This window comes from Chrysemys picta, chromosome 2, assembly GCF_011386835.1.
Source record: "Chrysemys picta bellii isolate R12L10 chromosome 2, ASM1138683v2, whole genome shotgun sequence".
Lineage (NCBI taxonomy): Eukaryota > Metazoa > Chordata > Testudines > Emydidae > Chrysemys > Chrysemys picta.
The window spans coordinates 211,050,418-211,073,197 of record NC_088792.1 but is presented as its reverse complement, the minus strand read 5'-3'; the positions used below and the strand labels follow the sequence as shown (position 1 = coordinate 211,073,197).

The 22,780-nt window shown below is 44.4% G+C and overlaps 1 protein-coding gene across 2 annotated transcripts in view; it reads right to left on the bottom strand.

Annotated features, from left to right (window-relative positions):
* Positions 1–14,007, bottom strand: part of LAMA3 (laminin subunit alpha 3) — a 190,852-nt gene extending 176,845 nt beyond the window's left edge. The window contains exons 1-2 of one of the 2 annotated variants that reach the window (XM_065585346.1): positions 13,606–14,007; positions 3,097–3,249 (exon numbers count right to left, since the gene is read on the bottom strand). In XM_065585346.1, the coding sequence (XP_065441418.1) occupies positions 3,097–3,249; positions 13,606–13,911 (459 nt within the window). In that variant the 5' untranslated portion in view covers positions 13,912–14,007. The remainder of the gene's footprint in view (positions 1–3,096; positions 3,250–13,605) is intronic. The other variant, XM_042854847.2, reaches the window with a different exon arrangement.
* Between the last annotated feature and the right edge of the window lie 8,773 nt (positions 14,008–22,780).

The window sequence follows — 22,780 nt, the reverse complement described above, 5'->3', positions numbered from 1 at the left end:
CGGTGGAAAAAAATCTAGATGAGAGTGCAAAAACTGTATCTTTAGTGACATGTTGCAACCAAGGCTTTTGTATGCCTTAAGGAGGTTTTCCACCAACAACCTGTAGTTGTCTGCCTTGTTGTTTCCGAGAAAATTTATTGCCACTAACTGGAAGGCTTTCCATGCCGTCTTTTCCTTGCCACGCAGTGCATGGTCAAATGCATCATCTCGAAGAAGTTCACGAAACTGAGGACCAACAAAGACACCTTCCTTTATCTTAGCTTCACTTAACCTTGGAAATTTTCCACGGAGGTACTTGAAAGCTGCTTGTGTTTTGTCAATGGCCTTGACAAAGTTCTTCATCAGACCCAGCTTGATGTGTAAGGGTGGTAACAAAATCTTCCTTGATTCAAGAAGTGGTGGATGCTGAACACTTTTCCTCCCAGGCTCCAATGACTGTCGGAGTGGCCAATCTTTCTTGATGTAGTGGGAATCTCTTGCACGACTATCCCATTCGCAGAGAAAACAGCAGTACTTTGTGTATACAGTCTGCAGACCAAGCAACAGAGCAACAACCTTCAAATCGCCACAGAGCTGCCACTGATGTTGGTCATAGTTTATGCACCTCAAAAGTTGTTTCATGTTATAGGTTTCCTTCATATGGACTGCATGACCAACTGGAATTGATGGCAAAACATTGCCATTATGCAGTAAAACAGCTTTAAGACTCGTCTTCGATGAATCAATGAACAGTCTCCACTCATCTGGATCGTGAACGATGTTGAGGGCTGCCATCACACCATCAATGTTGTTGCAGGCTACAAGATCACCTTCCATGAAGAAGAATGGGACAAGATCCTTTTGACGGTCACGGAACATGGAAACCCTAACATCACTTGCCAGGAGATTCCACTGCTGTAGTCTGGAGCCCAACAGCTCTGCCTTACTCTTGGGTAGTTCCAAATCCCTGACAAGGTCATTCAGTTCACCTTGTGTTATGAGGTGTGGTTCAGAGGAGGAGGATGGGAGAAAATGTGGGTCCTGTGACATTGATGGTTCAGGACCAGAAGTTTCATCCTCTTCCTCTTCCTCATCTGACTCAAGTGAGAATGATTCTGGTGCATCAGGAACCGGCAGTCCTTCTCCGTGGGGTACTGGGCGTATAGCTGACGGAATGTTTGGATAATGCACAGTCCACTTTTTCTTCTTTGACACAACTTTCCCAACTGGAGGCACCATGCAGAAGTAACAATTGCTAGTATGATCTGTTGGCTCTCTCCAAATCATTGGCACTGCAAAAGGCATAGATTTCCTTTTCCTATTCAACCACTGGCGAAGATTTGTTGCACAAGTGTTGCAGCATATGTGTGGGGCCCACCTCTTGTCCTGATCTCCAATTTTGCAGCCAAAATAAAGGTGATAGGCTTTCTTAACCATAGTGGTTATACTGCGCTTTTGTGATGCAAAAGTCACTTCACCACAAACATAGCAGAAGTTATCTGCACTGTTCACGCAAGTACGAGGCATCTCTGCTCACTTTGGCTAAACAGAAATGTGTCCCTTTGCAATATCAAACACTGACAAATAAGAGAGCACGACACTGTATGATTTTTAGAGCCGATATAGGGCAATTTGTTCAGCAGAGTGATGTAAGCTTCGTTATGATTGCATCATCCATGACTTCTAGGAATAACATGATGCAATTCATATCATGTATGACGCAATACCAGCTTCAGATTGCATCATTCATTGTTTTGCCTAAAAAGCAAGTACTGTCCAAAGCCAGTCATAGATTTATTCATAGATCCAGTCAAAGATGTATTTTAGTCATCTCTGGTTTAAAGTGAGATCCCTTCCCTTTATAACTCACTTATCCTCCGCCATTCCCAAGCCAAGGGTCGTATATACTGACCCAATAGCATATCTTGAAAACTAGAGCCAATCAACAATTTTAAGCATCATTTTCGTTCTCAGTGACCCAGAATTAGTAAAGTTTGACTACATTTATTTCAGAAGCATTTTGGCTGTAGAGCAGTGTTTTCAGTGGCACTCACACTGCCTAGGTCCTGGCCACTGATCCGGGGGGGCTCTGCATTTTAATTTAATTTTAAATGAAGCTTCTTAAACATTTTAAAACCCTTATTTACTTTACATACAACAATAGTTTAGTTATATATTACAGACTTATAGAAAGAGACCTTCTAAAAACGTTAATGTATTACTAGCACGCGAAACCTTAAATTAGAGTGAATAAATGAAGACTCGGCACACCGCTTCTGAAAGGTTGCCGACCCCTGGCCTAAGTGATAGAACCCCACAACTAAACTGGTTCAAAGAAACATTTCTAAGAAACCCCTCATTGGACAGATCTGGACTGAGACTGAGCAAGAACATAATGGGAATGAAGACTATGGGCCATATTCTCAGCTGGTGTAAATTGGCAGAGCACAGCTTACTTTAATGAAATTGTGCCTATTTATGGCAGCTGAGAATCTGGCCCTATAGCTAAAAAGCTGAATTTACATATGCAGAGTCTTTAGTGTTAGCTACTTGCTTCTCCCCTGCAGGGGAAGCCCGAATATTTGTATTAACACCCATCTACCTGCCTCTGTTGTGTCTTTCTTTCTGGACTGCCCTAAATCAATAATTTTCTTCTTCTAAGACAGTGTCTGCAAGAGAGCAGAAGGCTTCCTGTGGATGGCTAATGGAATCCACCTATCGCTAAAGTAATCCTCTTCCAACTATTGTCAGCAAGAGAGTGTGCAGCATGAATTTCCCCTTGAGCCATAGGGGAAGAGGTTATGGAATAAAAGGCAGAGCCTGAGTGATCCTATGCAGCTTTATATTAATGAATTGTGTTTAGATTCCAGTGACGCCAATTCATAGCAACCAATATATTGTCTGTGGCAAGAACCCACAGTCAACATACCTGAAAAAGATAATCACTTAAGTAAAGTTAAATCTGTAACAATCACAGAACAGAAACCACAAAAGAATCACATGGCAGACCAAGATTCTTAATTCAAGCATTTTCATCTTGCTACTATAAGACTTTTGTATTGCTACAGAATATGGCCAAACCCATTAACACTCCACATAAAATGATCACGTACTTACCTGTCCAAGATCTAAAGTGACATTCACTTCATTATACTGTAAGCCTAAAGAGAGAGGAGGACTTTGCCACCAGCGTTCAGTTCCATCAATAGCATTGGTTATTGGGTGAGCTTTATTGGGATCAGCTGCATTGCAATAGTCACAAAACTGTCCCTGAAAGACAACAGAACAAAAGATTTATGCTCAGTTTGATCTGACTGAGAATTAGACACATCTTTCCATTAAATTATGAGTGATGGATTCTACTGCTAACTATGATACTTAGGTAGGGCTTTGATTGGGTGTGTGATAAGATTTTGTTTTGCTTTTGTATGGTGTATTTCTGGTTTATTGTAAAAATATTTTCCTAATAACTAAAATGGAATACATAATTAAAACATCATAAGCATTCATTTTCTTATATATTAAACTATCATTAAAACAAACCTCTTTCCAAAGAAACTACAGTAGAGCATGTTGATATTAATAATTTTACTGAAATTTTAGTGAAATTATCCAGGCCCACTTTTGCGATGACCTCAAAATATGCACACAAATTCAGTAATGCATTTAAGCATGTGCGAAGTCCATTTTTATTCAAGAAAGCACTTAGGCCCAGATCTCAAGGGTATTTATGTGCCTAACTCCTATTGAAATCAATGGGAGTTAGCAGGGCCGGCTCTGGCTTTTTCGCCGCCCCAAGCAAAAAAGCCTCCCGCGGCCACCCCCCTCACCCCCGCCACCCCAGTGCGACAGGGGAGGGCGCCGAGCCCGGCCGCAGGCCGCTCTCCCTGACCGGCCGGAGCGCCGGGGGGAGGGCAGCGAGCCCGCCGCGGCTCTGCTGGCGGCCGGAGCCCTGGGAGGAGGGCAGAGAGCCCGGCCGTGGCTCCGCTCTCCCCGGCGGCCAGAGTGCCGGGGGGAGGGCGGAGAGCCCGCCATGGCTCCGCTCTCCCCGGCGGCCAGAGCGCCGGGGGGAGGGCAGAGACAGGGCCGGCTCCAGGCACCAGCCCACCAAGCTTGTGCTTGGGGCGGCACCTGGAGGGGGGAGGCATGGTGCTCCGGCTCCGGCCGCCGGGGAAAGCGGAGCCGCAGTGGGCTCGCCGCCCTCCCACAGCGCTCTGGCCGCCGGGGAGAGCGGAGCCGCGGCGGGCTCTCCGCCCTCCCCCGGGGAGATCGGGGCAGCGAGCCCACTGCGGCTCCACTCTCCCCGGTGGCCGGAGCCGGAGCACCACGCCGCCTCTCTCCAGGTGCCGCCCCAAGCACAAGCTTGGTGGGCTGGTGCCTGGAGCCGGCCCTGGGAATTAGGCACCTAATGACCTTGGAGGATCTGGGCCTTAAAATTAAATGAGGGGTTAAGCACATACTCAAATCCTATACTTTTGCTGAAGTCTGTCATGTTTGTAATATTGTAATCCATTCACTGGAGCCAAAATTTTTAAGGGGTTTCAAACTATTTGCATACTGAATTCTGCATGTGGACTTCTGAGTTAGCGGATAACAGGGTAATGCTATAGACATCCCCCGAATGACTAAATAGCAGCAGATTCTGAAGTGTACAAGTTATGCCAGTGATACCACAGTCTACAGTATTTTGGGGTTCTCCATTTTCATTTTAGTAGTAGATGACAAGAGTAGACCAGAGATTTAGGTTTGGTTTCTTTCACTTAAAATAATCTTTATTAAAAACCAATAAACAACATTCCTAAACTGCTAAAAGGTGAAATAAAACTTCGGAAGCAAAATATAACACTAACATACAAAACACGCCAAGGAATAGCTGAGACAACACCTTTTCTCTCATAATCTCCTTCCCTCCAAAAAAAACCCATCTCTGATGGGAATTTTAACTTCCATATTTCCGCCATTCATTCTGCTAAGAATTGAGAAAGGGGCCCTGTTTATAAAAAAACCCAAGACTCCTCCCCATTTCCCAGCATGCTCCAGGAGCAGAGTAATCTGTGTTTCAAAATAGTCAGTTCTCTACTGGGATTCAGTTTCACAGCCTGCATTATTACATGGCTACTAGCCCTTCCACTCCTCTCAAAATGAACACCTCCAACAACGTGTAAGTAAGTAGTCCTCTATATACATGTTAGTTCTCTTTATCTATGCTCTATGGTACTTATATGGCCCTCAGTGACATTGTATCTAAGCACCTCATCATTTTTTAAATTTTTTAATCCTCACAACACCCTTGTGAGCAAGAGAAGTACAGTAAAAGCTGTTTTATCCAGCATGTTGGGAGAATGGGGGTACCGGTAAGTTTAAAATGCCAGTTAACTAGGAGGGAGGGAGTTTGGGTGCAGGAGGGGGCTCAAGGGCATGGGGAGTGGGGTGTGGGAGGGGGCTTGGGGTGTTGGATCCGAGGGACACTCACCTCAGGCGGCTCCCCGCAAGCGGCTGCTCCTAGGCAGAGGCACGACAGGCGGCTCTGCGCTCTGTCCCCACCGCAAGTGTTGGCTCTGCAGCTCCCACTGGCCGTGAACCAGGGTCAATGGGAGCTGCGGTGGCGGCGCCTTCGGGCAGAGACAGCATGCAGAGCCGCCTGTTGTGCCTCTGCCTAGGAGCAGCCGGGACAGGTCGCCACACACCCTCTCAGAGGCTGTACTCCGAATCCTCTCCCACACCCCAATGACCTGCCAGCCCCGTGCCAACCAGACGATAGACTGGACTTTCAATGAAGATCAGAAATGCCAGTTTATAGAGCTTTCCAGTTGGTGAAGTGCCGGATAAAACATCTTTTACTGTACTAACATACCCATTTTACAGATAGAGAATGGAGGCACAGAGAATCATAGAATTTAAGGCCACTAGGGACCACCAGATCACCTAGTATAACCTCCTGTGTATCTTAGGTCACCAAAACCCACATACTAAATCTGGAGAGAGAGCAGGGCAGATAAAAAAAATCTATGTCTTTTTTCATTAAAAAAAAAATCAGATATTTAAATATAAATCAGATTATTTTAAAATGTAAATATGGGTTTATTTTAAAAAATGAATCTATTTAGAATTAAATTTGAAATTATGACAACCTGTGTTAAGGCTTAAACTCATTATAATCTATTAAAGTCATTTAAATTAAATTAAAAAGTAATATTAAGCAGTACATTTTTGCTGCCAAGTTTTCAAGAAAGTCAGACCACTGAACTGGCATGGAAATCACTGCCTAAGCATCTGGAACCAGAGTTTGTTGAAGTACTAACCCTTCCTAAGATCATTGAATCTCAGAAACAGATTCCTCTGCCATACTTTGGCTTTGAGTACACTGTTACTAACACAGGTTCAGTTCCACCACTGTTAACATTTGGCAGCCCTAGTCTAGACTGGTCAGAGGCTAGTACCAGCATTTTAAGAGCTGTTTTAATTAGTTTTCCTTTGCACAAGATTAGATGGCATAGTATGCAAAACACTGTCAGCAGCTGGTCTACAGCAGGGTTCTTAATGTTGCTAACAATGAGGCTTGGTCTGCACTAGCAACTTATGTTGGTATAACTACGTGGGAAATCCACACCTCTGAGCGCCGTTCTACCAACTCAACTCCCAGTATAGACAGTGCTATGGCGACAGGACAGCTTCTTCCATCAATATAGCTACTGCCTCTCGGGGAGGTGGAATACCTATGCTGAAGCTCTCCTGTCAGCATAGATAGCATCTTCACTGAAGATGACTATAGACAAGTGTAGACATGCCCTGAAAAAGGTGAACTGGTGTTAACAAAAGTGGGAAAAGTTGCAAAAACTGGCATAAACAAGGCCTAAAGTGGACATTAACTTATACTCAAAATTTCCTTCAAGTTCTGTCCGTGTCAGGCTGTGTAATATGTTTTGGTGCTGAATCATGGACTTTTGACAAAATGCACCCCCAGAAAAACCAAAGAACATGCAAATCTGGAGAAATGCCTTTTAAGACAATTAAAGCATCTATTTACGGAGGCTGCTATCCAGCCCTTTAAATATATAATTAAAACCAAGTTCTGGAGATCCCCTGTCTCTCTCTGATAATATATAAAGCCTATTGTACTGTAAAGGAATAATCATGAATACTCTTTAGAAAATCTAATTGGCTTCTAATTTAACTGCTAGTGGGGTTAACGAAACTATATTTTTTCCTTAATAAAACTATATTCTACTATCCGAATACTGTTAAATAGTTAAAATTAGTAAAATCAATTTCCAAGGGTCTCTCTCCCCATCACATTCTATTCCAATAATGTTATTTTTTATCTACCCTTCCTGCCTGCTCTTCATTTTTCCCCCTCGTTCATGTGTCACTTTATCATTTCGCCTCTTAATTCCGTTATACTTCACTTTCAGAACACTTCATCTATATTTTACATGGGGATCTTTTTACTCAGGACCATTATATGGATTTTTAACGTTTTTTTCATTGATATATATAATTTGGCTGCAAAACTAAGTACAAAAAAAATTCACAAAGCAAAAAAGGACAGACAAGGAAGTGTAAATAACCCTCTTTTGCTATACACACACACACACCAGCTTTTCCCTCTTGGGTGTCCTTTCAATTAAAATTATTCTGATTCAGACAAAATAAATACGTATTCTGGCAACTTCATATGGATTATAGGATATCTACAGAGAAAACATTAAAATAAAACAAAAACATATAGTCACATCTGTCCAGATCAACTTTGTATGACTTCAGACCCAAATACTTTAAAGAGAGAAACTAGCAGAGACCCTTTGCTGAGCACAAGTTTTTGCAGAATCTGGACCTTTGTCATGAAAAAGAAAAGATTTTTTTTAAGGGAGGCTTGTACACGGCCGGCTCCAGGCACCAGCCTGGCAAGCAGGTGCTTGGGGTGGCCACTCCGGAGGGGGGCGGCACGTCCAGCTATTCGGCAGCAATTCGGCGGATGGTCCCTCACTCCCACTCGGGGCGAAGGACCTCCCGCCGAATTGCCGCCGCAGATCGTGATCGCGGCTTTTTTGTTTGTTTGTTTTTTGGCTGCTTGGGGCGGCCAAAACCCTGGAGCCAGCCCTGGGCTTGTATCCCATACACTTACATACACAACGTGACCCTTAAATACACAACGCAATTTACCTCAATCTAAATAAGAGAGAATGACTACTACCAATATTTATGTATCTATCATTCTAATGATTTTCTAAGGCCTTGACTATGCTAAATTTCTTGGGGAAATCTCCCACCATTGCACTAAAACTAGAGCAGCTGCACTGATGATAGCAAAGTGAGAGCAAAAGTGGAGACAGGACACTAGTGCATGTTCACCAGTATTTTTACTACCATATCATCTAGACCTACTCTATTCAGGTATAATTGACACAGTGGTAAAAACACCAGTGTCATCATGTCTACTCTTCTGCCCTCACCTTTGCTACCAGAGGTGAAGCTGCCCTGGTGCTGGTGCAATAGCTGGAGATTTCCTGAGGAGGTCTACTGTAGACACAACCTAAGGCACCTGTTGTGGTATCTAAGGGTTGTGAACATGTATGGGGTCACTGTATATGTAGAGATTATAATAAAGGCAGCCCTTTAGCCTTATCTATACCAGAACATTCTGTTTCTGCTGTCAGCAAAGGGTGCAGCAACACAGTGCAACAAATGGTTAGCACTTGTGATACAAGGTTAAGTTTGTCACTATTTCAAGAAGACTTCATCCAAGATTCAATGTAGTGTTGAAAATGATTTGGTCCTGTCTACACTGGCATTTAAACCATTGTTAACATCGGTGCAGCTGCAGCTGCCCTGCTTTCTGACAAGTACTGAACAAGTATAGCATACAATGCTATAGACTTCACAAGAAATGGAGTCTGAGTTTGTGTCAGTCAATACTGTGCTTGTCGGCCTGGGTCAGGGATTAACTCTTGAGAATGTCAAGGATCATTTAGAAAAAAGGCTTGGCCAAATCCCCATGTACACAGGCTGATGAACTATCCAGGGATTATGTGATAACATGATGCTCCTCCAATCATGCTAGAACCTGGTTTGGTTTTACTTATATACAAAGGACCAAGGTAAACCAGGATGCTACTGTAAACTCAGGCTGTGCATTAGTGAGGTTTGCCAGGGTAGACACAACTTGTCATATACTGCACTAAGGGTCAGTGATACCATTTTCTATCACAGCCAGAAAGAACAATGTGTAATAGTGACCAGAGCATAGTTTTATAACAATATTGAAGCATGGGTCTTTAAAATAAATCCATGTCCACACTGGTCATGCTAGAATTATGCAGCATCAGCCTTGTTTTAACACAGTTCTTGGTAGTGTAGTTTCAGAGTTTTAAACTACACTCTGGTGATAGCCTTAAAGTAAAGATGAGAGTGAACAGAAAACTGAATTAGGAATATAAAATGCATGTGTTGGGAGATGGATTATTTTAAAGAAACTGCAGCACTTGAAGATTTGAACTCAAGATTTAATAATTTTCCTGATACATAATTCAAAGAATGATCCTGCAACAGCTAGAGTTTCAGTTATGTAAAGTACATTCCACAAACCTGCCAACAAAACAGCGAGCGAGAAATGAAAGAAAATAAATTGTTGGACAAACCATTCTCCCTTGCTTCCCACTGGCAATATCTACAGGCATTCCACACTGAAGCCTGTCTGGTAGACTGCACGTGTCTGAATTTCAAGATACCGAGCCTCAAGACATTGTTTGATTTTGGCCTGAATTCATCACCAGGGCAGGTGTGCATTTGCTAGTGATTTAATTATCCTCGTCTCCTGCAGTTCTCCCAAGTGTGCAGAATGGTGATCTCAGTCTGAAAACTGAAACTGCAACAAGCAATCTATGGAAGTATGCCAACCTACACAATTTACACCCAATGAAGATAAAGGTCCTATCTACACAACAGAAAAGAACCACATTGCAGGTCTTGGTTACACCATAATAATATCTGATAGTTACGTGCCCCACAGCAGGCCAGGTATGCTCCTAAATACTAATTCACATCTGTGCACTACTACTATCAGCCAATCCCAGACATGCCATTTATCCATCATTTTGAATAACTGAAATGCACAGCTTTGCACTGAATCTGTTCACTGAAAATCATCCTAATTTAGCGAATGGCCAACTTACCAATATGCTGATTAAGGGAAATAGACTGTATGCTATACTGTGGGTTGGACAGTGCCTTCTAGGCTCAGCCCACATCAGGTAGTTGAGTTGTGTGGAGGGGCCTCATTGCAGTGGAAACTCTAAGAGGAATGGTGGATGACTCACACTGAATTCTTTCTGGAGCTCCCTGGGAGCGCAAACTCCACTACACACTATGCCATGCATTGAAAGTGTACACTAAGGGTGCCAGATTAGCTCCAGAGAGCAAGCTGGGGCCATTCTGCTCCTCCTCATCCTCTTTGGGGAGGCTAGTGATGGCACTAGCATAGAGCAGTGACTCCACTCCCCATCCACTTTGTGGTTACCCCGTGAACCAGGCATAAGACTAGGAGAAGCTGCTGGGCCCATCTCCCCTTGCATGTACAAACTTGTGTAGGGCCAGCCACAATCCAGACCCGTACATACCTCAATAGTAAGGCACAACGGAGGGAGTTAAATGCACAGTATCACCTTAACTTAGAATTTCCTTGTTATTGTGGCTATTGTCAATATCAGCCCCAACCTTACATAAAGGAGTGTGATTCTCTCCCTGTGAGTTTTTTAAGACATAGTACTATATGTACGTGTGCGTGTGTTTGTTTAAATCTTATGAGCTAAGATTTCATAGGAATTTAATGCACTTTTGTCCATTTTTGCAAGTCTTACCACAAAGATAGATTCTCTTCCCTTATTTAAAGTGTATTTGAACTTGAGAGGTGGAGCAGTTTGATAATATGTACACTGTGCTCTTATCACATTTTCTGTGGCTGGATTTCCCTGGCCTTTTGAAAGAATTTCTAACTCCCTCTTGAATCACAACAACTGCTGGTAAACTACAGAAGTATTCATGTTATGTATCTCAATGGGGCTTTGTTGAAACTGGAGAGAGAGACTGCTGTATTCACGTTTATACAAATACTGTAAGAAGCAAAACATGTTTCCTTGAGCCAGGTCTGAGCTATCAGTAATTCTTCCAGGAATTTGGATCAGGCACAAACCACAACTGACTTCTAACCCAGCACCTGTAAGGTAAATATTTAACAAAGGGAATTCTCCTTCTTTCTATCCTCTCCCTACATACAGTAAAACCTCATTAATTCACACTTACAAGTGGTATAGTATATAAAAAGACAAAAGACAAGAAAGCAAGGATATTGCATCATGGAATTAACTTTGTTTACTTATTTGATTTTGTTTATTTGTAGTTTATATTTAATGACTTCTAATACTTTATAGAATGTTAGTAGTATGAGATCACACTACACTATTCTGCTATTAAAGCACTGCTTTAATAGGGAGAGATTGCTGCATTTTCTGTTCAAATTATGTGGTGTCTGTGTTAACCAAGTATCAAACAGCAAGGTTCAGCTGAATATGTAAGGGAGAAGGGATAGCCTTATGCTTAAAGCACAGAACTAAGAGCGAAGGTATTCCTGCCTATCACAAACTTCCTCTGGGACCTTGGTCTAGTCACGTAATCTGCATCCCGGTTTTCCCATCTGTAAAACAGAACGTTGTGCAGTTTGTTAGTATTGGTAAAGCACTTTGAGATTTTCTGATGAAAGGCATTATAGAAATACAAAGTCAATTGAGAATAGATTATAGTGTGATATGGAAGAAAGGCACTATCAACATTTGTTGAGGATAGCACACTCCTCTTGATCTTTCCCCTGAAAAAAACTATGGAGAGAAACTCCCCCCAAACTGGAATTATTCTTGAAATAAAACTGATACAACACAACCCCCTTTTCAAGTTCCTATAAAAATGACTTGCCTAGTCCTTCTATCAATTGTAGTCACAGTTTGACCCCATAATTCTATAACAACTTATTTTAAATCCTATTTTGACCCTCTTCTAACTTTCTCCTTCACTCCTACCCCAAAACAAATTCCTTTGAAAGTCCTAGAGAATGTTTGTCAAACTATCTCCAACATCTCTCCTGTAGTAATGTACTGCCAGAGCTGATACTGCATGTCCATTGCATTGGATCAATGGTTAATGTTACTTTTTCCTCACCCTCCTGACAGACAAGTTCACACAAGTTTCTGCCAAACCACCTGGGGAAAGTGTATTTCTATCAACCCACTCCTGGGAATTTTGCTTTTTTTTTTCTCTCTTTGTGGCTGTCATAAGGTGCACCTAGGTCTCATAACCAGATAGGTCAGATCAGCATCTGCAGCTTTATCATCATCCTTTCCTACCACCCCACCCCTCACGCTCCCACAGGAATCTCTGGCATCATCCCACAGGCAGCTTAAGGGGTACATTATGAGGCTCAGGATTCAGTACTTGTAAAAACCAGAACACGTGTTGGGTCTTCTTAATACAACTTTAAAAGGCACTTCCCCCTCCACAGCCTAGAGGGCCCTTTCCTGATGCAGCAGTTATTATTATACACCTCTGCCAGCACTGAAGAAGTGGGGATGGGAACAAGCATGAAAGCCGTAAGGCATCTGATCTACTCTGCCCAACCCTTCAGTGCTTGGGAGGGATTGGGCGAGCAAGGTGATGCTGCACCACTAACTCCTGCACCAAACAGCTTTCCAGGCTGGTGGAGTGGAGGGAGATTGCTTTCCAAACTGTATTAAGAAAAACTGAGTAAGTGGGATTGGGCAGTTGGGCTCCTTCTCTGAGCACAGAGGAAATCAGGATCCAGAGGTTACAGCTTCACATCTGTCAGCTCTTCAAACAGCAAAGCAAGGGTGTGGGGAGGGCTGAGGGAAAACAAGCACAGATACAGGAACATACATGTGCCCCTCTTCTCCTGCTCCCTATATTTTGTCCTACAAACAGTAATGCGATCACTGGGTCCTGGCTTGTCTTCCTGACCCACAATACAACCTGAGCCACTTAAAAATATTCAGGGAAACATGGCTTAAAGTAACCGCCACCATCAGTTGCTTACTGGGGACTAGTCTTTAACTAGAGGTCAAACAAAATTATACTGCAAGTTTTGGGGAGACTACAAAGTGCTCCCTGAGGGCAGAGGCTGTGCAGGCAAGGTGCGGTCCTGAGTTCAAGTTTCACCTCTTGCCTATTACCTAAAGAAGGGCCAGCACACCACCACACCCAAACACCCCCAGACTTTGGGGGAGCTGAGATTCTGATGGGCACTTTGCCAGGCGGGCCCATCTAGGCTTTTAAGCCTAAACTAACCTGGCCCTTCTGGAGCTCAACCCCCAACCGCTCCCCTCCCCACGCAAAATCTCTCCCGGGTGGGGGAAAAATCGCGCCGCACGGGCCACCGGCCGGGGAATGAAAGGCGGAGGGGAATGAGACTGAGCCCAGCGCTGCCTCCGGTGCGCACCTGTCCCGCTTCTCCAGGGCGAGCAGCCCGTGTGCCATGCCCCGGAGTTCCCCAGCCCGTGCTAACCCGGGCCCCACTGCGTGTCCAGCGCCCCGGCCGGGGATCCCCGCCGCAGCGAGGGGAGGTACCTGGATGGTGTGCCCCGCGGGGGAGGCGGCCGGTCCTCCCACCAGCTTGCAGTACAGCTCCAGCCGGGGCCTCCCGCCGCCGCTCTCCTCCCCGCAGGTGGCCGTCGCCCGGATGCTGGCTGTCTCGGCCAGGTTGAAATAGGGCGGATGGAGGCTGAGCCCGAGCGCCCCGGAGTCGGGCGGCCCCACCTGGGCGGCCCCGGGGCGCAGGGTGAGGAAGGGGGATAAGACCACGAGGAAGAGCCCGGCGCCCGACGCCAGCGGTGAGGGAGCTGCGCGGCTCCCCTGCAGCGCAGCCGCTGCCATGCTCAGCGGGGTCCCCTGGCGCTGATGGGGCGCACGCGGCAGGGGCAGCCGGAGGTGAGAGGCTCCGTGCGCTCTGCCTGTGCCTCTGCTGTGTGCGGCCCGTGCGGAGCCGGGGAGAGAACACCCCCCTCTGGTGCACAGAGCGAGACACGCAGGGCAGCGGACGCAGGAGGGCTTCTGGCTTGTAATGAGGAGTGAGACATGCAGGAAATATTTGGGTCCTGAGGGCTACGAAGTGGGGGCAGGAGGGGCGAGGGAGGGCAGCCCTCACCTGTTGGACCAACAAATAGTGGCTGATAACCAGAGATGGGCCCAGTGGAGGAATCTGGCTCCCACTCCACAGAGCGCTTGGGAGGGGAGCGGAAGGGAGGGGGGTTCTGGTTGGGTCCATTATAGCAGTGGTTTTCAAAGTTTTTTTCTGGCGACCCAGTTGAAGAAAATTGTTGATGCCCACGGCCCAACTGAGGTGGGGACGAGGGAGTTGGGGTGTGGGAGGGGCTCAGGGCTGGGGTAGGGGGTTGTGGTGCAGGAGGTGGTCAGGTCTCTGGGCTGAAGGTGCAGGTTCTGGGGTGGGGCCAGGAGGAGGAGTTTGGGGTGCAGGAAGGGGCTCCAGGTTTGGGGGGCTCAGGGCTGGGGCAGGGGACTGGGGCACGGGCTTACCTCGGGCAGCTCCCAGTCACTGGCGCAGCGGGGGTGCTAAGTGGCCAGCAGCAGGTCCGGCTCCTAGGCGGAGGCGCATGGCACTCGCGCACAGGCACTGGCCCCCCAGCTCCCATTGGCCGGGAGCCAGCCAATGGGAGTGTGGAGCCAGTGCTCAGGGCAGGGGCAGTGCGCTGAGCCTCGTGGCCCCCCGCCTAGGAGCCGGACCTGCTGTTGGCCCCTTCTGGGATGCAGCGTGGTGTCGGAACAGGTAGGGACTATCCTGCCTTAGCCAGGCAGCACTGCCGCCGGGACTTTTCATGGCTCGGTTGGAGGTGCTGACCAGAGCCCCCGCGACTCAATGCCTTATATTCCACAACCCAGTACTGGGTCATGACCCGCAGTTTGAAAACCACTGCATTATAGTGGTTATTTATCACCTTATTATCTTCCGGATGTTTGCAAATTGATTGCTTAATTATTTGCTCCATTATCTTTCCGGGTACAGAAGTTAAGCTGACTGGTCTGTAATTCCCCGGGTTGTCCTTATTTCTCTTTTTATATATGGGCACTATATTTGCCCTTTTCCAGTCTTCTGGAATAGCTCCTATCTTCCATGACTTTACAAAGACAATTGCTAATGGCTCAGATATCTCCTCAGTCAGCTCCTTGAGTATTCTAGGATGCATTTCATCAGACCCTGGTGATTTGAAGACATCTAACTTTTCTAAGTAATTTTTGACTTGTTCTCTGCTGTTCAACATATTCATAAGGGAAAGGTCTCAGTACGGATCTTTGGGGGACCCCGCTATTTACCTCTTTTCTATTGTGAAAACTGACAATTTATTCCTACCCTTTGTTTCCTATCTTTTAACCAGTTATCGATCCATGAGAGGGCCTTCCCTCTTATCACATGATTGCTTTGCTTCTGATATGTAACTTAATATTTTTATGGACCAAGTTCTAACAACTCAATGCACACTGAATAGCACCTTCCTGCAGGATGATTAGTGCCACTGAAAATAGTAGGGACACTTGTAGAGGAAGGTCTAATCTACAAATAAGGGTATCAAAAATCTATTTATTAAATGTATACCACAAAACATGGAGGTTCAAGCTTATTCATAGTGCAGACCATATCTTAATAGAGATTGTCTCATGGACATACACCAGTCCCATGCATGATCCCCCTCAGACTTGCTTCCTTGTACAATCCACAATTACAGGGACCACCTAGCACACCAGTACTCTTGTCTTTTCCATTCCCTGAGGGCTCTGCAGATTCTGCCATCACAGAGCACCACTCTGCAGCACACGAGGGTGCACAGGCTCCCTACACAGGCTCTTTGCAGGTTGTTCCCGTTCATCCCTCATCCAGCAGGCATGATTCCCCTGCTTTTCTGATCTTGTTTTGAGCATGGTTTGAGTAACACTGAAGGTTTTTGAGGGAACTAAAAAAACATATCATTGTAAAAGGCTCCAGCACATTAGTAAAATTACCATGCTGTATTTAATTCCAATTTAATTTCATTCTCTCTCACACAATCAGTACTCATTTTACAAATAACATTTGCAGGAGTCTAGCACAACCCTATGCTTAATCTGTGATGTGTACATACTTAGAATACTTTACTAGTGATTCAAGAGGAGTTAAGTATTTCATAACTTTATGAGGGCTTTGCTACATGCCATGCAGCACTTGCCAGGAGTATCCTCAGTATCAAGCATCAACCAACTGCCAATGATTTTAGCTGCATATGAACAGCGCCACTCACATGTGCCTTGGTCTTGTGCCATTGTAGCTGTTAGCACTAATGATGTCCAAAACCCATCTATGGGAGAGCACTTTCATCTTTAGCACAGAAAAAGTTATCATTCATTAATGTAGGATGTCATGGGTTTAAACACAACAAAATCTTCTTTTCTTCTATCCACTGATAATGACAATTTCTAGAGGAGCGATTCTCATAACTCAGTGATAGAGGAGCCAAATTAGCGATCGGCATTACCCAAAAGAGCCACGGTAGTGTACATTCATTGTTTCATTTACTATTATATATAATTCTCACAGCAGAATGACTGACCAAATATTCTACAATTGGTCAATAATAGTAAAAGCTTCCTGATTGGTTAATAGCTTAGATACGTTGATCAATAAATCACCATTTTTTAACATCATGTACTACAAAGAGCTGCAGGAGACTCATTAAAGAGCCACTTGCGGCTCCTGAGCTTCAGTCTGAGTATCACTGTTCAAGAGCAATTTACAGGTTTCTTAGACCCTAAAGAAAGAGGAGGTATTTTGTGTCATTGCTTCATCATGTACCAGCTCCTATGAGACTACATGTGGTCCAACAGTTTTAGAGGTCTGAATCACAAAAGCCATAGGAATATCAAATATTATTGACATTTCTTTGTTCAAATGCTCCATCAAAGGAGACACTACCACCAAATTCTCTCAGAGGGGAGATATTATATTATCTTAAAGAGCATCAAATTGTCTTTTCAACTCATTTGTTGCTGCTGGTAGGAGGCTTGGCTTGTACCCACTAATACGAATAGAAATCTAAAAGTATAGGACCTTGGTGGCCTTAACATGCATAGCCACCACCTAACGACAGCATTCTACTGTAGTTGCCTTGTATCAGTTCACATCCTGAGTTGGGAAGTAGCGGTGAAGGCATGGAGCCAAGAAGTAAATACAAATTAAAAACTGAATTTAATAAAATCTGGACTGAGCTTGTACTTGGTGAAAAGTAGATGCTTGGTGCTTCCATGGAACCCCACCACAAAGTTATTGAGAAGGATGTGAAGTGACAAGACCACAAAGAAACACCCAATTAAAAGAATTACATAATCATTACAAACTCTTTTTGATACTGTGGGTTGGGTGCTTTATCTATCAGTTTTTTGTAAGATGTTGTCCCTGTACATCGTCTGGCATGCAAGGAAATAGTTTCTCCCTTTAACTGAGAAGTGTGTTTGCTTACCGTGATCTTCTGCATAAACATTTTGGAGGAATTCATTTACCTTTTAACTTTTAGGGTAACTTGCAGACTCCTACAAATGTGATTCCAGTGATAGGTTTGTTGATTTTAAAGACAAAAGGCTCTTTCAGGTCACCATCGGAAATTGCTGCAAACAGACGCTAAAGAAATACGTGAAGCCCTGTTATCTTCTTTAAGACGACCAAGGGAGCAAACCTGCACGGGTAGCTCCTGCAGAAATACAGTAGAAGCCCCATGCTGCCTTGAAGCAACCTCAATTCAGAACTGTAAGCCACTGCAGAAGAGACAGTGGAGCATCGGTTTATGGGTTGAGGAGGGAACCTCCTGACCCTTTTCTAGTGGCATGTGTTGTGGGCTGATATCCAGGCCTACACTGTGCCTCTGGAGAGGCAGGGATGTGGTAGGAAGTGACCCAGGGAATAGGCTAGGTGGTACTCTTGTCCAGGTTGTACACCTGAACTGCCTGCCTAGGGCCTTGGGTTGAAACCTGGTGGAGCAGGAGGGCCTGGGTTCCCATACTGCCAACCCCTGCATTTGAGCCACTAAGTGCCACTGCTAACCCTGGACTTAGGCCATTTGTTGCTATTGCTAGCCAGTGCTCTGACCACTACGGGATGTGGTTTAGGGAGATGGTCCCCCATCTCAGGGAGTCAGCATGCTTGAGAGTGCTCCTCTGAGCAGAAAACACCCTCTTCTCTCCATCCCAATCACACTACCCTTCCTTTTCCTTCTCCACCTCTCCTCAAAGCCATTAGGAGCTGGCTTGATCCCTTGAATCTTCCTGGCCACCAGGATTAAATCTGTAACACACCTAGGTGCACTTATATCCATCAAACACTTTGTTGAATAAGTTTAAACAATTTTGTGCCTTGTACACACACACGAGAATTTGTTTCTTGGTTCTTATTCATTTATTGTCAATATTTGGCTTCTGTATAGATAATCCTTAGTGATTATTATTTTATATTTTAAATATATTAAACAAATGTAATATTGCAACTGAAAAATGTTGGTTTCAAAGTAATTAAATTGGTGTATTTTTAGTTTAATTTTGTTTCTAGTGTATGTAAAATTATATAAATATTTATTTATTTTAGGGTAAAGAAACTAATGTCATCTTGTGCTGGCATCACATAAGATGGGTTTGTCATGTTTAGAGCACAGATAGGAAACCTCAAGTGAAAATCAGAGTTCAGCAAGAAGTGGGCTTGGTGAGTAATTTCATACTTATATAAGAACTAATATTTTTCATCCATAAATCTCAAAGCACTTTGCCCCAGTTTTAACAGGTGGGGAAAACTGAGCCATAGAGAAGTTAAGCCAGTTATCATAAGTCTCATAGCAGATCAGTGAAAGAGCTAGGAACAGAATCCCTGACTCCTAGTCTACTGTCTTAGCCATTGCACTGCATAGCCTCTCTAAATATTGTAGGTGGTACTCTTTCTTCTGAGACAGTAATGAACCAATGCATGAGCAAGTAACTAGACCAGAGATTCTTAAACTGTGGTCCGTGGACCATCAGTGGTCCTTGAGCTCCATTCAGCTTGTGCGCAGATAGTTCCCTCTAAGGTGTGCACCTGGGCAGCCGCACACGAGAGAATTTAGGGCCACCCACCTAATTAGTGGAGCCGTGCAGACGTGGTTCCACTAATTAGATACCTGGCGCCTGAGAAGACGCACATGTAAGTTGAGGTGGTGGTATTAGAGGGAACAGGAGGTAGGTGTGAGGGGGCTGTGGGGTGAGAAGAGGGGTTGGGGGGAATTTGGGACGTTCAGGGCCTTGGTGGCCAGAGAAAGAGGTGACTTTCCCCAGCTCCAGGGCTGCAGCTGCTGGAGTGAGATGGCCCTCCTTCCCAGCCCCACCTTGGGGGCTGCCGTGGCAGACGAGAGCGAGAGAGACCCCCCCTCTTTCCAAGCCCCAGCTCAGGGGCTGCCACGGTGGGGGAGAGAGGGCACATCCATTGCATTAGAAAGTTAAGACTACTGTTGTTAAAATATGAGTTGTGTGCTTATAGTTGTAGAACAAAAAAAGTTTATTATTATTAAGGTTTTTTTATATAGCGCTTTTATCCAAAATGTTTAACAATAGTCAGCTAACGGTACAAACAACATTTGGAAAGATCATTAAGTGGTCCGTCGAGACCCTCAGCAATTTTCAAGTGGTCTGCGAACAAATATGTTTTAGAACCACTGAACTAGAGTCTTTCAGTTGAGATGAATCTGAGTTTCTAACCATTTATGATCAATAATGATCTTATTGCACGGTGTGTGTCCTTGTCAAGTCACATATTTACACTGTGTCCTACCAAAAATTCAATCCTGAAATTCAATCCAAAAATTCAATACTTCCTGCAAAGTGCTGAAAATCCTCAGCTTCCACGGAGTTCAAGTCCACCTTGAACACTTAGGTGGACTAGAATTTTAATACATGACTTGAAAGAATCAAACCCTAATTAGGTCTTGGAGTTTCATCAAATGAATAAATCATTCTTCATTTCCTGTCCTAAACTCAGGGCCGGCTCCAGGCACCCAAGCACATGCTTGGGGCGGCACCTGGTAAGGAGCGGCGGGGGGAGCGTGGCTCGGCATTCAGTGGGGGGGAGCACTCCGGCGGTGCAGCACTCGGCAGGGGGCAGCAGCTTGGGGCTCGGCGCTCGGGGGAGGGGGGGTTCCGGCATGCGGCGCTCGGCGGGGGGCAGGCTCCGGCGGCGTGGCGCTCGGCGGGGGGCTTGGGGGTGGCGCTTTTTTTTTTGCTGGTTGGGGCAGCAAAAAAGCTAGAGCCAGCCCTGCCTAAACTGTTGTTATTCAAGCCTCAACTACACCTAGACTTGTACTGGTTTAAGTAAAATGGGTGTTCCACCAGTTCGTTACGGGATAAAATTAAACTGAAATAAACCACTCAAGCTGAAATGAAAGAGTATCTACACTCAGACTTGCACCACCATACCTAAATCTGTTCAAAAACACACCTTTAGTAAACTGGTGTAAACTTGCATGTAGAGATGCATTTCAAGGGTGGGAAAAGAGAGCAAAAAAATGGTTTACTTTGTCTTTTGGATGAAAGGATCTGTTTTACACTAAGGTGCATGATATCTTGAAATTTCTTGTGAAAATCTTTATCTATCTAAGGTACTTATATGGCCCCCAATAGCACCCCACAATCTTTAATATATTTCTCTTCACAACACCCCTTTGAGGAGGGGAGTACTGTCATCTCCATTTTAGAGATGAAAGATTGAGGCACAGAGAGACTAAGTGACTTGCTCAAGGTCATGCCAAAGTCTGTAGCAGAGTAGGGAATGGGACCCTGATCTTCACATTCCAGGCTAGCACCCTAACCATTGGACCATCCTTCCTCACCTTATCAATGCAAGAGTCTCAAATGGTCACTTTTAGAAGAACCAGAACAACAGCTGTGCTAGTCTGGGCAGTTTCTGTTTTCAATTTAATTCAGTTGCACATGGACCAGATGTTCCCCTTTCATTAATGTAATTTATTAACTCCATTGAGTAAATTATTCTAAATGTAAAGTGCAGATCTGAGGGCAACGTCTGACCAGTATAAATTAGCATTTTCCATCTATATTTCATTTGGAAAAGTTACATTTATTCTGGAAGAGAGAAAACAAGGGAAAGTAAAAGAAAGGAAATGTTCACACTGAATCATCTTACCTCTGATGAATCAATCCACTATCTCAGCTGTGATACCAGAAGCAGATGCTGGCACTCATTACTCATAAGAATAATGTTTTTAAAATTAACTCTTTAGAAAGATTAGTCAAAGATTAAATAATAAATCACACTTTCCCTTGGCATATAAATAAATATGCATGTGTGTTTAATATTAGTTACATGGAATGTAACAAGTTAAATGAGAACAGAATCAGGCGCTCAAAGTTGTATCTCCATCTGGAGTAAGGGGAGAATAACACTGCTCTACAGCCAAAAATGCTTCTGAAATAAATGTAGTCAAACTTTACTAATTCTGGGTCACTGAGAACGAAAATGATGCTTAAAAAATTGTTGATTGGCTCTAGTTTTCAAGATATGCTATTGGGTCAGTATATACGACCCTTGACTTGGGAATGGCGGAGGATAAGTGAGTTATAAAGGGAAGGGATCTCAATTTAAACCAGAAATGACTAAAATACATCTTTGACTGGATCTACGAATAAATCTATGACTGGGTTTGGACAGTACTTGCTTTTTAGGCAAAAAAATTAATGATGCAATCTGAAGCTGATATTGCGTCATACATGATATGAATTGCATCCTGTTATTCCTAGAAGCATGAATGATGCAATCATAACGAAGCTTACATCACTCTGCTGAACAAATTGCCCTATATCAGCTCTAGAAATCATACAGTGCCGGGCTCTCTTAATTGTCAGTGTTTGATTTTGCAAAGGGACACATTTCTGTTTAGCCAAAGTGAGCAGAGATGCCTCGTACTTGTGTGAACAGTGCAAATAACTTCTGCTATGTTTGTGGTGAAGTGACTTTTGCATCACAAAAGCGCAGTATAACCACTATGGTTAAGAAAGCCTATCACCTTTATTTTGGCTGCAAAATTGGAGATCAGGACAAGAGGTGGGCCCCACACATATGCTGCAACACTTGTGCAACAAATCTTCGCCAGTCGTTGAACAGGAAAAGGAAATCTATGCCTTTTGCAGTGCCAATGATTTGGAGAGAGCCAACAGATCATACCAGCAATTGTTACTTCTGCATGGTGCCTCCAGTTGGGAAAGGTGTGTCAAAGAAGAAAAAGTGGACTGTGCATTATCCAAACATTCCATCAGCTATACGCCCAGTACCCCACGGAGAAGGACTGCCGGTTCCTGATGCACCAGAATCAGTCTCACTTGAGTCAGACGAGGAAGAGGAAGAAACTTCTGGTCCTGAACTATCAATTGTCACAGGACCCACATTTTCTCCCATCCTCCTCCGAACCACACCTCATAACACAAGGTGAACTGAATGACCTTGTCAGGGATTTGGAACTACCCAAGAGTAAGGCAGAGCTGTTGGGCTCCAGACTACAGCAGTGGAATCTCCTGGCAGGTGATGTTAGGGTTTCCATGTTCCGTGACCGTCAAAAGGATCTTGTCCCATTCTTCTTCATGGAAGGTGATCTTGTAGCCTGCAACATCGATGGTGTGATGGCAGCCCTCAACATCGTTCACGATCCAGATGAGTGGAGACTGTTCATTGATGAATCAA